Below are 14625 nucleotides of genomic sequence, written 5' to 3'. Positions count from 1 at the left end.
CTCGGCTTTGTGCCCCCGGCCCCCAGCTGCGTGCCTGCCTCCCAGCTGTCTCACTTACTACTGTGATTGTTGACGTTCTTGTCTGTCTTCCCACCGGACACTGGTTTCCTTGAACGGGACTATGCTTTTGCTCTATACACCTTCCCCAAGGAGCCTGAACAAATATTTGACACATGAAGCAACAGCTGATCCCTACCTCATTACCATGTGAAATTATATCATGTAGCACCCAAGTTGAATATGTTTTCTTGAATTGTCTCTTATTGGTTTTGCTTCTGTTATTTCACCAATGAGACTACATGCTCCCCACAGATCAAATTCCGTGGCTGTTTTCCGTTTATGCCTCATAATACCTGACATCCAGCAGTTATGTCGTGACTCATAAGTGATTTATGGTACTAATTACCACTTGCTTAGCTTTTTGGCTGCCATTCCTCATCCAACCCAAGAGTCATGATACAAGCAGAAGCCCATGGTGTGCTGGTTCATCCGTCAGAAGACGTCCTATTAATAGCCAGTCACTGCCAAGTGACAATGTCAGCATTCTCTCGAGTCATCATCACATAATTTCAGCCAGAACAGCAGGGTAAAATTTTTAAGTAGAAATTTTGGTTATACTGGATATATCTAATATGCATTTCCTATTGCATATGAAATAGAAAATGCATTGGATATTTCAGTGCCCAAATGTGAGTGTCTAATTTAGAAGTCTGTGGTCAAAAGTCAAAAGACCTTCTGGTTGTATTGACTACATGTGTACACAGATAATTTAGAGAGAGAGGAGAGAGACTTTATTTTCTCTTCTTTCTTTTTAATTGAGGGATAATTACAATGCTGTGTGGGTTTCTGCCAAGCATCAACATGGATCAGCCGTAGGTACATGTCCCCCCCCCTCCCGCCCCACCCCACTGCTCTAGGTTGTCACAGAGCCCAGCTGGAGTTCCTTGAGTCATACAGCAGATTCCCACAGGCTATCTATTTTATCTTTCCTTCATTTTTTTTTATCATTGTTTTCCTTTTTTTCTTCCAATTTTATTGAGATTTAACTAGCATACAGCACTATGTAAGTTTAGCACAATGGTTTGGCTCACCTACATCAGGAAATAGTGCCATGATAAGCTTAGTGACAGATACAAAGTTAAAGAAATAGGAAAAAATGGTTTTTTTCTTGTGAAAATACTTCGAAGATTTACTGTCTTGATAATTTTCATGCATATTGCACAGCGGTGTTAATTTTTATCACGTTGTGCGTTCCTTCCCTAGCACTTATTTATCTTATAACTCTGAGTTTGTACATCTTGACTGCCTTCACCCGATGGCCTTCCCCCCACCCCCTTTCTTTTAAATGCAGGAAGGTACTCTGGCATTTTCTAAATTTCTGGCCCTGAGCATAAGCAAGTGAAATGAAAGAATGACAAGTTTTAGTTTATATGATACAACTAAAGCTGTTTATGTTAGCTATGATAAACCATCTTCAGAGAATTCTTTGACACGGCTTTTAAAGCAATAAATACACTGTAATAAATAAGTGTAACAGAATGCATTTACAGAGCTAGGTGAAAACATACACAGAGGAGATGTCTTCATTAACCCTCTCCATTTTCATTGGCTCTAAATTCAACTTTGGCATTAAATTGCTATGTGTATGTGTGTTGGTGGCTCAGTTGTGGCCAATCCTTTGTGACCCCGTGGACTGTAGCTCTCCAGGCTCCTCTGTCCATGATGACCGTCCAGGCAAGAATCCTAGAGTGGGTTGTCATTTCCTTCTCCAGGGGATCTTCCCTACCCAGGGACCGAAGCCGGGTCTCCTGCATTGCAGGTGGATTCTTTACCAGCTGAGCCACCAAGGAAGCCCTTTTGTGTGTGTGTGTGTGTGTGTGTGTGTGTGTGTGTGTAGCAGAGTAATTTGACTTTTCTGAACTTTTTGCTGGCTTGGAAAAGTATGATGCAGATCACAGACATACGATGTGCTCATCTTAACAGTGACTCGTCCTGCTTATTAGTGAGGGCTGTTGGCCGTAACACATTTTGTTTTAAACTCTGTGAGACCTGGGCCTTGTCCCACCGCCCTGACACAACTCCCTTCCTTCCCGAGAGTGGAGAGCATCACGTCGCTTTTTGGTTCTGTGAGGGTGAAGACCAGACCAAGCTCTAACTTAAATATCTGTTTAAATAACACCAGCTTGCTGAATATTCATGCTGAACCTATAATACCCATTTTTTAAACTGCAGCAGTTGGCTCATTTTTCTGCTAAGTTTGAATCATTTATACTTTTTCCAACCGTCAACGCTGGACATGATATGATGGCTTTGAAGAAGAGCAGTGCAAACCCTGGAGCTGAAAGTGGTAGAGCGGCATTTGGTCTGACGTTCCTGTTGGGACCCGTGAGGCCGTAACCCAGTGGCCCCAGGCTTCCTGCTGTGTGGCCCCTGCCCCTCTCTGCCCTGCGGCTGCGGACCCCGAGGTGCAGTGGGGTCGCTGATGAGCTGGGGGCTCATCGTCCTCTGTCCCAGACTCCTCTTCCCTCCTGTAGCTGCGCGTCTTTCTGTTCCCAGGCTGCCTTGGGCTCTGCTCCTGGGCAGGTTCAACCAGTGGGAGCCATGGACGAGGGCTGAGGGTCTGACGAGGAGAGAAGTCAGGCTGTTCCTCCCTCACCCCACCCAGCCTCCTCGGCCATCCCAGCTGTGGCCAGGCCCCCGTGTGGCTCCTGCGTCCACTGGACCCCTGTCTCTCTTTCCAGACCCTTCTAGAAGGCCCAGGCCCTGGGCTCCGGGCACACCCTTCCTTCTTGTCCCTGCATGCCTGGCAGTTATGGTTGCTTCCTGCTGCTGTTGGGGTGTGGGTTGCCTCATCATCTCTATTTGGCTTCTCAGCCCTTCTCTCTCCCATGTAACCAAATCTCTGCACCAAATTCCCTCTTCCTGAAAGATCTACAGTGGTCCCTGGCTGGACCCTGAATTATAGAGGCGTACTACATGGCCAGTTGTTTAAGGGAAAAGGCTGTAGAGAGATAGACTCTTAGCAACGGTTTGCAAAAATTGTTTACATTTAAAACCAATTTGAGGACTTGCCTGGAGGTCCAGCAGTTAAGAGTCTGTGCTTCTGCTGCATGGGGCACAGGTTCAATCCCTGGTCAGGGAACAAAGATCCCACAAACCTTGCCTTGCAGCTCAAAAACAAGAAAAACAAAAATATTTATTTTCTAGTCTTGGCCAGTGAAGCACAAAGCTTGGAGCTGTACATGCTGGTACAGCCCAAACATGTAAAAAGAGCAGAGCCTGGAGAAGGACATAAAACGCTTGTTGGATTGAGTCCAATTAATCTGCCATCTTGTAATGAGTTATTTGTTCCAGGACCTTGTACCTAGCAGGCATTCAAGCATACATTGAATGAAAAATGAACTCTACTTGGAATGTATTGCCAGCCATTTCCCAGGCAACAGACAATATAATAACACAGCTGAAGCCCTGTCTCACATTTTCTGTGGCTTCTTGGTAGAATTACAATGAAAGCATTACCCAGGCCTTGCATATCTGCCTGGGCATAAATTCGGAGAGTTGCTCCAAATAGCCGGGATAAAGAGGGAATGAATGACTGCTCCATGGAATGCCTTGAGACTCTAGCCTGAGTGCTTGCTGTGCTCAGGGCACCAGAGAAATGAGTAAACTCTCCCCACCTGGACGTCAACGGGCCAAAGAAAATAGGAAACTGATAACCAAAGGCCAGACCCTGGGCAAGTCATCAGTGTGAATAAGAGAAATCTTCTGAAAATCAACCCCAAGTCTTGCTCAGAGCAGAAGGCAAGTGTGCAAACCAGGGGAAATAAGCTGAGGAGATGTGATAACCACAGGACTGATTTCTGAGTGTGGAGCTGGAGAAAATGTGCAGCTTGATTGGACAGGCAGCCCAGGGAGCCGTGACGGCAGCGAGCAAGACAAGTGCAGCCTCGAAACCCAGCTTAGGGTAGAGCGGTGGGGAATGCTGTAGTCAGTTCTGTGTATAGGCTTCGGCATCAACCTGCCTGTGTTAAATTGAGGCTCTTACTAGCTAAAGGCAAGTCACTTAACCTGTCTGAATCACAGCCCGCTTTTCGGGTTAAGAGTACTACCCACCATTGTGGTTCTTGGGAAGACGAAGTGAGTTTATACGTGTAAAGCATTTAGATTCAAAACCTGGGGAGGCGCGTATGGGCACAGGTGGCGAGCCACATTTCAGGCTTGTCAGAGCCCACAGTCAGACTCTGTGCTTCCTTCATCCCTCCCTTTGTTTCACAGATATTTCCTGGTGCCTGATCTGTGTCTGATACTAGGGATACAAGGATGAACTAAAACAAGCAGGTCTCTGCCTTCGTACATCCATAAAAGAAAACACTGGAGGGACCTTCCCGGTGCTCCAGTGGCTAAGACTCTGCGCTCCCAGAGCAGGGGGCCCACGTTCCCTCCCTGGTCAGGGAACGGACCGCACATGCCACAGCTGAGGCCCGCTGCAGGCAAATGAATACGTATTCTTTAGCAAAGAAAATATGGAGGGTTGGTCTTCGGTTAGTGGTGAGGCAGGCTCAGGGAGCCCTGATGTGGTTTTTAGTGAGACTTTTAAAGAATAGTATCTAGTTTCTTTGGCTGTATCGGGTCTGAGATCCAGCTTGTGGGATCTAGTTCCCTGATATCGAACCAGATATTGAACTCTGGCCTCCTGCATTGGGAGCATGGAGTCTTAGCCACTGGACCGCCAGGGAGATCCCCCAATGAGACTTTTAAAGAAAGAATATGACAAGTGTGCCACTCCAGGGAGGGATGTTGATGGTGATGGAAGCCAGGCAAGAGTAGGGGAGGGGGGTGTGGGAAGCCTTTCTCTACTTTCTCTTCAGTATTGCTTGTGAACCTGACTGCTCTAAAAGAGTAAAGTCTGTTTTTAAGTTTTTAAGTTTTTTGTAAGTTTTAAAGATGTTCTTTTAAAAAGCAAGAAATACGAGAATAAGATCTTAAATTTTTTAATGAGAGCAAGATCTAAGAGAGTAGATTGTGACGATTCTCATTAAAAAAAGGAAAAAAAGGAAGAATGAATAAATAACAGAAAACTCTATTCCAAATATTTTTGGTAACTCCACAGAAAACTAAGGCTATTTTAATCTTAGCTTAAATCATATTTTTGGAAAGTTAGGTCTTCATTTCTATCAGCTAGGCTCATTTTTTAAAAAAATGACAGAAACTCCAGTTTAATTGGGCTCTGTGATATTCATCTCTACACAACGCCAGTAGTTGGTATGGCCGCATAAGGAACTTGTTAGGAAAAAGCAGTTTTCACAAAAGCCACGCATGTGAAAGTAAAAGCAGGCTTCCAGCCTAAGAAGTTCTGTTTGTTGACCCTTCAAAGGTCATGGCTGCTTTTAACCATCAGCTGCGTGATGGTGTAGACATGCAGTCATCCCGTTATTCTTCTAGTGTTTACTGGACCACCTACTATGTGAGAGCTTGGATCTGACGCTGGAGCAATAAATAAGGCACGATCCCTGCAGTCAGCAGGCTCCTGGTTCCAGGCCGGATGAACGTAAAAACAAGCAGTTCAATGGGATCAGTGCCAAGGGAGGCGCAGATACTATGGAAGCAAATCATTCGTTCACTTGTTCATTCAGTAAATATCTGTCAGTTATAAAATACTTGGAAGGCACCATAAATTCGTGAAGTATTCCATATTTACAGGGCTTCCCTGGTGACTCAGTTGGTAAAGAATCTGCCTGCAATGCAGGAGACCCCGGTTCGATCTCTGGGTTGCGAAAATCCCCTGGAGAAGGAAATGGCAACCCGCCCCAGTATTCTTGCCTGGGAAATCCCATGGACAGCAAAGAGACACGACTTGGCAATAAACCACCACCACCTGGGCATGTTGGGGACCTGGCCACGAGTGGAGCAGATAACCCTTGCCTTCGGATTTGTTGTGCTTCTGCCCATTCCGGCCGTAGAGAAGGTATGAGTTGAGTCTCGAAGACTGAGAAGTATTTGTGGAGACGGCCGAGGTAGGAAGGGTATTTCAGGAGGAAGTAAGCTGTGGCCTCAAGAGTCCCCGTGTCTTCGTGGACAGGGTGCTGGCACTTAGCTCTGGAGACCCCCTCTCGGTACCAAGCTACCCTGCCTTGGACCCTCACCAGAGAGATGCATGAGGGAGTCCTTATTATGGGTGGTGGCTGCAGGCAGTCACTCAGTCTATAAACTTCAGTGCTGTCTCAGGAACAATTGCTGGTTGACATTTTTGAAACACTTGACTTCCTTTATTTTGATTACAGCCTACAAGGCTTATCAAAGACACCCAGGGACTCCCTGTGGTCAGTGGTTGAGACTGTACATCCTAAGGCAGGGGGTGCACATTCGACCCCTGCTTGGGGAGCTGAGATCCTGCATGCCTCGTGGCCAAAAAGAACATAAAACAGAAATGATACTGTAACACATTTGATAAAGACTTTCAAAATGATCCACATCAAAAAACTCCTTTCAAAAAAGTATTTCCTGTTCTCTGTTTAGAGATCTGAGGTCTCTGAACTTAGCCTTCAATCTCAGTCCTCACTTAGCTACTTAAATAATGATGTTTAACATGGTTTTTTATTCCCCCAGAGAAAGATTTATAACCAAGGTCAGCTTCGTGAGTATTCCATCAGTCCGAGAAACACGAGTGAAGACATAGGCAAATATTAACATATAATGTATTAGCCTATATGTAGTTGGAATATTTCATAACTTCAAGGATAATGCAATCTAAAATTCTGTTAATATGTAACTATATCCTTACAGTTTTCTTCCTTTTTTTTTTTTCTTTTAAGGCATCTGGTGGTTTAGTTACTGAGTCGTGTCCGACTCTTGTGATCCCATGGACTGTAGCTCTCCAGGCCCCTCTGTCCATGGGACTTCTCAGGCAAGAGTACTGGAGTGGGTTGCCATTTCCTTCTCCAGGGGATCTTCCTGACCCAGGGATCAAACCCAGGTCTCCTGCCTCGCAGGCAGATTCTTTCCCACCAGAGCCATCAGGGAGGCCCTGAGGCATCTTGGGGGGCTGGAACATTCTTGTGAGTACCTTCTTCTACTTTGAGTTGCATTGCGGATAGTATCAAATGCCACTTGTTCTTCTCTACGTAAGTAGAAAATTAAAAGAGCCAGACTCTCTGCTCCACAGTGGTCCCCGCCTTCTGCTCTCTTTGTGAGTAGGGCAGGGCCCGTCCGGAAGCTGCTGTCGGGGGTTTCTGCGCAGGGACTCTCTCCTGAGTGTCCTCTTCCGCCGACTCTCCTACTCCCTCTTACTCCGTGTCCCTGAGGAGCTCTCCTTAGCGTTGATCCGTGGGTACCGTAAGGTCACGGGAGGCCTGAGTCACCGTGCTGTTAGTCATGCAGGCTGCCGTTAGTCATCGGGGTCCTTTCTGCAGTTCTAATTCTTTAAAAGTGAGTGGGTCCCTGTGGGGAAAGCGGCTCCAGTTCTCACAGAAGAGGCGGTTTCTGCTGAATTCCCTGATGCGTGTTAGGGCACAGCTGTCAAGCGAGGAAGCATCTCCCTCTAATTAAAAATAGTACCCACTCCAACTATTACCCAATTAGCCAAGCTGGTAGCTACAAATAACCAGTAGACTCAGGATGGTTTTCTGAACAACTGGATTTAACAGTGGAGCGTTAAGTGTCGATGCATGCAAGTTACGTGCTTTTTCAACTCAGATGCGACTGCAGTTTTACTTTTGAGAAATCTCTCTCCTCCTGTCCGCTCCTAGAAGAGTTGGGCCGGAGCAGGAGGTCGGCGCTCAGCGGTCAGCGCCCCGCCCTCTCCCTGCAGCGCCGGTCTCCGGTGAGCTCAGGAAGTGCCACCGAGGCCGCGCAGCACGCACGCGTGTTAGGGCAGCCTCCCTGCGGGTGGAGCCGCCCCGAGGACCGATAACAAGGAGGAAGGACTTTTCCAAAAGGTGACACGTATACCTTGACCCCAGAAAGAGGTCACTAGGAACACAGCAGACATCAGAGGACAATCTTTATCCCTGCAGTGTAGAAAAGCTGCTATCCCCAGAGCAAACACTGCATCAATACCTTTCTTTCTGGAAGTTACAGGCCAAGATGTCAAAAGTGATTATTTTCTAGGATTGGAGTCATTGCTTTTTGGGTCTTCTAATTTGTCTACAGTAAATATGCCTTGCACTTAGAAGGGAAAAATAAGTTATTTGTGATTTTAAATACTTTAGACCAGTCGCATGCTGCTGCCTATCAACTTGATTGTTTTCTTTTATGTATGTTCCCTCCTCGGCTTTCCCAACTCACACATAATTTCTTTGCAATTGCAAAGAGGTGTAGTTCCGCATCCTATTAACTCAAAGTATTGTTGTACATGTGAAAACAGACACTAAAGGCTTCTGTGCTTCGAGCCACGCAACCCGGACCCGGGTCTGACACAGCCGTGCGTGCTGGGCTGGGCCTCGCTGCAGCCTTGTCGTCTGTCCAGCGGTCTTGTGTTAGGACCTGTTGGGATGATGAGGTGTCAGCGTGTATGTTTCTTTGTTTTTCTGCCTGTGAAAATGTATAGTTTGTTAATAGCACCGTAAATTACTTGGAAGAAGAGGTTTGTTCAGTGGAAAAGAACCACGAATAGGTTTAGATTTTTATGGAGCTGAATCAGCCAAATCAAACACAGGCTTTCCCCGAACCTTCCAAGTTTTTAATGGAAACTCACGCTCTTTAGAGCTTTGCTGCCTAATTATAATTCATGCCTTTTGCAGATACATTACAGGGTGGACCCAAAGGAAAATGTTAGACGTGTCCGCTGGCTATTTCTATTCTGCTCCTTGTGGAGTGCCAGCCGCCTCCATCCGATGGCCCGTGTGTGCAAAACACCGGCCAGATCCCAGCGGGCTGGGCCACCTCAGCGGAGGGAAGACGGTAAACTTGCAGTGTTACAAACACAGACGACACACTCAGACACAGAGCCAGCCTTCTGTATGTGGTTGTGCAAAAGGCACCAGTGTCAGGATTCAATTTAAAAAGTCCTGTGGTAGCATAACCCCAAATCAACCCTCATCGTTGTCCTCATCAGAGAGATCCTTGCGAAACCCAGGAAAAACAGAACTACCCAGATTTCATTTAAGGAGAATTTTCTTTTCTTTTCCTTTTTTTTTTTTAAAAACTAGGTTTAACTGGTGTGAAGGGAGAGAAAGGAAATCCGGGCATTGGAACTCAAGGTCCCAGAGGCCCCCCAGGGCCAGCAGGTACGTCTTCCTACCCAATGGCAAACTGCAGCACGGAGACCCCAAGTCTTCATTTTCCCTTGACATTGCAGACGAGGCAGATGGCCATGTTAACATCCGTGTGGCCGACTGGAACAGCCATGTTTCCATATTACATCCGTGTGGCCAACTGGAGTGGCCATGTTTCCATATTACATCCGTGTGGCCGACTGGAACAGCCATGTTTCCATATTACATCCGTGTGGCCGACTGGAGTAGCCACGTTTCCATATTACATCCATGTGGCCAACTGGAGTGGCCATATTTCCATATTACATCTTTGTAGCCAACTAGAGCGGCCATGTTTCCATATTACATCCATGTGGCCAACTGGAGTGGCCATGTTTCCATATTACATCCGTGTGGCTGACTGGAGTGGCCATGTTTCCATATTACATCCATGTGGCCGACTGGAGTGGCCATGTTTCCATATTACATCCGTGTGGCCGACTGGAGTGGCCATGTTTCCATATTACATCCATGTGGCTGACTGGAGTAGCCACGTTTCCATATTACATCCATGTGGCCGACTGGAGTGGCCATGTCTCCCATGCCTTTCATGGGAGGGCCAGTGTGTTAGTAACGAGTCTCCCGTACACCAGACCCAGAGGTACAGCATGTGCGGGGATCTTATTGTTTGCAGGGTCAGGCTGGGGCTAGGCTATGCTTCACTAATGAATCAATCCCCAAATGCTTCGTGGACTGACACGTACCCAAAGTTTGATGTGGGTAGGCTGACTTTCCCCTCATTTTAGAGCAAAGGGCCTTGAGGAGAAAGATCAGCTTCCTGAATGGAGGATGACAGATGTCCTTTCCGGTTATATTCCACTGGCTGGGACTAGTCACAAGCCCCAGCCGAGCTGCATGGGAGGCTCAAAATCTGGGGGGACACATGGCTGTGTGATGAGCACTCACAGTTTCTGCCACCATGGCCATCTCACTTCATGGGGCTTGTGCAAGCTTGGAGTTTTGTGAATTTTACTATATGCTTTTAGGATGGTCTCCAGATGGCCATATTTGTTTATTAGAATTATAAATTTTCAGTCCTACTGGTATTTACAATCCCAGTCTTAAGCATATTGAATCTAATGACTTACCGGTTTTTCTTGCCAACCTGTTGATGATTTGGGGAAATACTTTCTGTAGGAGAGATTCCTAGTGCAATAGGTCTGCTCTGAGTATCAATACCCCTGTTATTAGAGACTGCATGAGGAACTGTTCCAGAGCATGCCGTATGCAGAGTGAATGCTTGGGGAATGTTAACTCATGGAGCTGAGTTCTCCAGAGATTTGCAACACTTTTAAAATACAGAGTGATACGTGTTCCTGAGTTTCATTTTGGTTCTATTCAAAGAGATTCATTTGTAGTTGAAAAAGGCCTTGAAACACTGTTGAAATCCAGGTCTAGAACAAAACAAACACATGAGCCAGAGAAAGTCCAGGCTGACGTACTTCTTAAATTCACAGAAATTTTAATCACCCTCTCACCTTCATTCAGTGTTAAGTTCTCAATTGACACAAGCTAGCCTAAAGGATCCCAGGGACGGGGGAGCCTGGTGGGCTGCCGTCTATGGGGTCGCACAGAGTCAGACACGACTGAAGCGACTTAGCAGCAGTAGCAGCGGCAGCCTAAAGGAATTTTGGATTCATCTGTTGGGTCCAATTTCAGAATTTTCATTTTTCTCCTGCAGTATAATTTCTTTCAAATGTAGAATAATTTATTTCAACCATCTGGGGCCATAACCCAGTAGGGGTTGCCAGGCTGAGGTCAGATGTGTTCCTGTGTGTGTAAATGTGTGTGTGCGTGCCCTCACACTGGATCTGTGGGAGCCTGCATTGGGAGATAGAGGCTGGTGGCAGTCTGCTCCTTTCCCTTAATATTCAAGAGGTGAGGGACAAGAATGCATTTTGCTTTCCAGTTTCCTGAGCTGGTTGAAAGCATTGACCTCCAGGAGAACGTGTGATTGCAGTGTGATCCTCTGTCCAGGAAATCCAGTTCAGGAATAGAACTCATTGAGTAGAAACAGGCAGACCACCCTAGTTGTCAAAACGTGTAAGATGGCTTCTTGTAAGAGTTAGTTTGTTTCTTGGTGGTCTGAAACCTCACCCTGTGATGCTAAGAGACCAACTCTTTTCATTGGTGGGCACTCCTTAGGGCCTTCTGGGGAGAGTCGACCAGGAAGCCCGGGCCCCCCTGGCTCTCCTGGACCAAGGGGCCCACCAGGTCACCTGGGGGTCCCTGGACCCCAGGGTCCGTCCGGCCAGCCTGGATACTGCGACCCTTCTTCGTGTTCTGCCTATGGCGTGGGAGGTAAGTGTCAGCCCTTCGTGGGCTTTGAGCAAATCTTACTGTCTTAGTACCATAATCGTGGGGGGACCTCTGAAAAGTAGACCTATTTTGAGCAGGAAGCAGAGCTGGAATTGCTCACTACCTTTGAAATTATCCAGAGGGCTCTTCTGTGAAGTGCAAATTAATGTAGAGGTTCCCTCTTGAGGGGACATTTAAATTAATGCCACATCTATGTCTTCCTTGCTTCCAGATGGCCTCTGACCTCATATATGATCATTGAGGGACATATCTGACAATTCTCTGGGGCCTCTCTGTGTTACTTCTGTGGTATGGCCATAATGTCCTATTAAATTGTACTCTTGTTTTGGGGACACCTCAAACTTAGAACTTTCCCCATAATTAGGAGAGACCTGGAGATTCTGTTGGGTGACATCCTTCCCACCACATGCATTTTAAATGACCAGGGATTATTTTAAGAAGCAAAAGTGGCCGGCCACACTGTCCTTGCCTCTTATTAACTACTGGACTGAGATCCTGAAAAAATTGTGCTTCCTAAAAACATCTGTGGTCTCCATGCTAGAGGGTTGCATAACGGGACATTTTCCAACACAGTCACTCTTGGAAGTATCAAGAGAGAGGTTCAGAAATTGCTTTGGGGCAATAAACCTATTAGCCCATGAATTGAAGTTTTCTGTTTTAGAAGAAACTTAACCTTATTTCCCAGAGGGACTGATCAGAGTTTTGCTGATGTGTTTTTCCCTGTTCGTCTCTTCCCTCCCCGTTCTCTCAAACTTTCCTGTCTCTCATTAAGATCTGGTCCCTTACAATGATCACCAGCACTGACACGGAACTCTCCCACTCTGACTCCATTGGCCCGGGCAATTGGCTGCAGACACAGAACTGTCCTGCTGACCACGACCACCCCGCCCTGCCCCTGCCCACGGGCACTCCTCTCCCCTGCCCACCTGCTTCCCCACCTGCCCACCCTCTCATCTCCTGCCCTCCCTGCTCCAAACACTTAACCACGATAAGACTGGAATTTAACCAAGTCATTTGTCAGTTGTCATAAAAACCGACTGCTCCGTACCAGCCTGGGTGAGGGTGTAAGTGTGGCTGCCGAGAGTTACCCCAGACCTCCCCAGGTGGAGCCCAGGAGTAGCCAGTGCCGGGCGCCTTCTCCTCGTCCCGTCTCACGCACATCGCTGGGCGTCTTTCTTCCCGACCCCCCTGCTCCCGTCTCACACACATCGCTGGGCGTCTTTCTCCCGACCCCCTGCTCCCATCTCACACACATCGCTGGGCGTCTTTCTTCCCGACCCCCCTGCTCCCGTCTCACGCACATCGCTGGGCGTCTTTCTTCCCGACCCCCTGCTCCCACCTCACGCACATCGCCGGGCGTCTTTCTCCCGACCCCCTGCTCCCACCTCACGCACATCGCTGGGCGTCTTTCTCCCGACCCCCTGCTGTCCGTTCCCCCTCTGATCGCCCACCTCTGCCTCCGCCTCCTGTCCCCGGTGTTGGACTTCTAACATGAGACTGATTTTTACAATTTATTTTTCTTTCGTCACTCTGCTGATATTCGGGTTTTCTTTTGTAAATAAAACATGTCATATTTAAGCAGTTTGGCTAACCATTTCTGCGGTGTACCTGACCCTTCTTTTACTAACCATCTGAAACCTCCTGGAAAAGGTGCGCACAGCCCGGTGGATGCAGGGCGCTCTCACTTTCTACCCAAGCAGGATATCTCTGTACTTTAGAGACCAAACCTATGCCTCTGCGGATCCAAAGGAGGGGAGGACATCAATTTGTGGCTCCTGGGTTCTGTCAAGCCCCCACCCCACTCTCCCCCTCTAGCTCCCCATCCTGACCAGCCAGAGTTCACCCCTGTCCAGGATGAGCTGGAGGCCATGGAGCTGTGGGGCTCTGGGATCTGACAGTCTCAGCGGAGCTCGGAGGCCCGACCGCAAAGGCGCGTGAGGCGACTGACCATGTGGTTTGTATGCTTCCTCTGGGGGCTTGTTGCATCAGCCTGCGTCTCCTGTTTGGACACCGTTAATGTTATTGTCATATTAACAGAAAAGCGTGTTAAAAAGAAGCTCCTTAATTCATACACCACAGGACTGATTTCTGCTTGTTGCTTTAATGGTGTCCTCAGAGAAAGATTGGCCCTAACGTTGAATTCTGGAATCCTTTTTGCGTTGGGTGATCGCGAGTCCTAAAGTGCAACAAGACAGAAATGTCTGTATTTGAGGGAAATGGGGCCCCAGAACAGGAGTTCAAAGGGATTCAAAGATGATGTCATGTATCCTTATCCCCTCTAGGAATGACCTTGATGAAAAGAGAAAAAGGGACATGATTGGAGAAACTACCTCTTGCTTAATTAATTGATCTAACTCTGAGATCACTTGGTGACCAGCTTCACTGGTATCCAAGAATATGCGTTAGAATCTGGCCTTTCTGAATCTGGCAACTGTGACACTAGATTCGGTTCTTTTCAGTGGCTTTTGGCATGTAACCTAATGACTTCCCACCGACTCTGATACAAAGAGTTCCAATTTTGATGAACAGTTGATCCAGCAGTATGTTCCAGAGCTTGCCCTCCGTAACCACATGGATTACTTTGTACATGCAGATGTGTTTTTGCAAACCTATTTCCAATCTTTTTTAAATAAGCAAATAAAATTTTGAAACAATGTACATATGTTGATTCTTTTTATTTTCTTCCGTTTCTGTATGTCACCTTAAGCTCGTGTAGTCTGGGCTGAGGTTTAACCAGAAAAGCGACAGCTGCCTTCCTTTGGATGCGCATTCACGCTTTCATTCATTCAGAGTGTGAATGAACGGAAAAAACGCTTTAGCAGAAAAAAAGCAATTGTCTTGAGCCTAAGCGACTGGCAGAATTCTGTTATTCATTTATAACCCACCAGACAGCAATGACTGTGAAAATGTAAGACTGATGCTAAATAAATGTTTGCCTGAAGAACTTGTCTTTTGGGCTTAAGAAAAACCTTTAAAACTCTAGGAAACAAAGAGGAAATGAGGTTGAATCTCATGGATTCTCATTCTAAACTATAATTTGCCTTTTGCTCATAAA

At 46.9% G+C, this 14625-nt stretch overlaps 1 protein-coding gene across 5 annotated transcripts in view; it reads left to right on the top strand.

Annotated features, from left to right (window-relative positions):
• The window catches only part of COL14A1 (collagen type XIV alpha 1 chain), a 236029-nt gene extending 221801 nt beyond the window's left edge, over nt 1–14228 (top strand). For 2 of the 5 annotated variants that reach the window (XM_086335693.1, XM_086335694.1), the window contains exons 46-48: nt 9147–9224; nt 11397–11552; nt 13386–14228. In XM_086335693.1, the coding sequence (XP_086191819.1) occupies nt 9147–9224; nt 11397–11552; nt 13386–13465 (314 nt within the window). In that variant the 3' untranslated portion in view covers nt 13466–14228. Of the gene's footprint in view, nt 1–9146; nt 9225–11396; nt 11553–12342 lie in introns of all 5 variants that reach the window. The other 3 variants (XR_015140401.1, XR_015140400.1, XM_086335695.1) reach the window with 3 other exon arrangements.
• Nucleotides 14229–14625: the final 397 nt, after the last annotated feature.

Source organism: Bos grunniens, chromosome 14 (genome assembly GCF_055505025.1).
Source record: "Bos grunniens cultivar Pamir isolate PY7600 chromosome 14, Bosgru_T2T1.0, whole genome shotgun sequence".
In the NCBI taxonomy this organism is placed as follows: Eukaryota; Metazoa; Chordata; class Mammalia; order Artiodactyla; family Bovidae; genus Bos; species Bos grunniens.
Note: the sequence above shows the minus strand (reverse complement) of the source record. Positions and strands in the feature narration are given on the sequence as shown.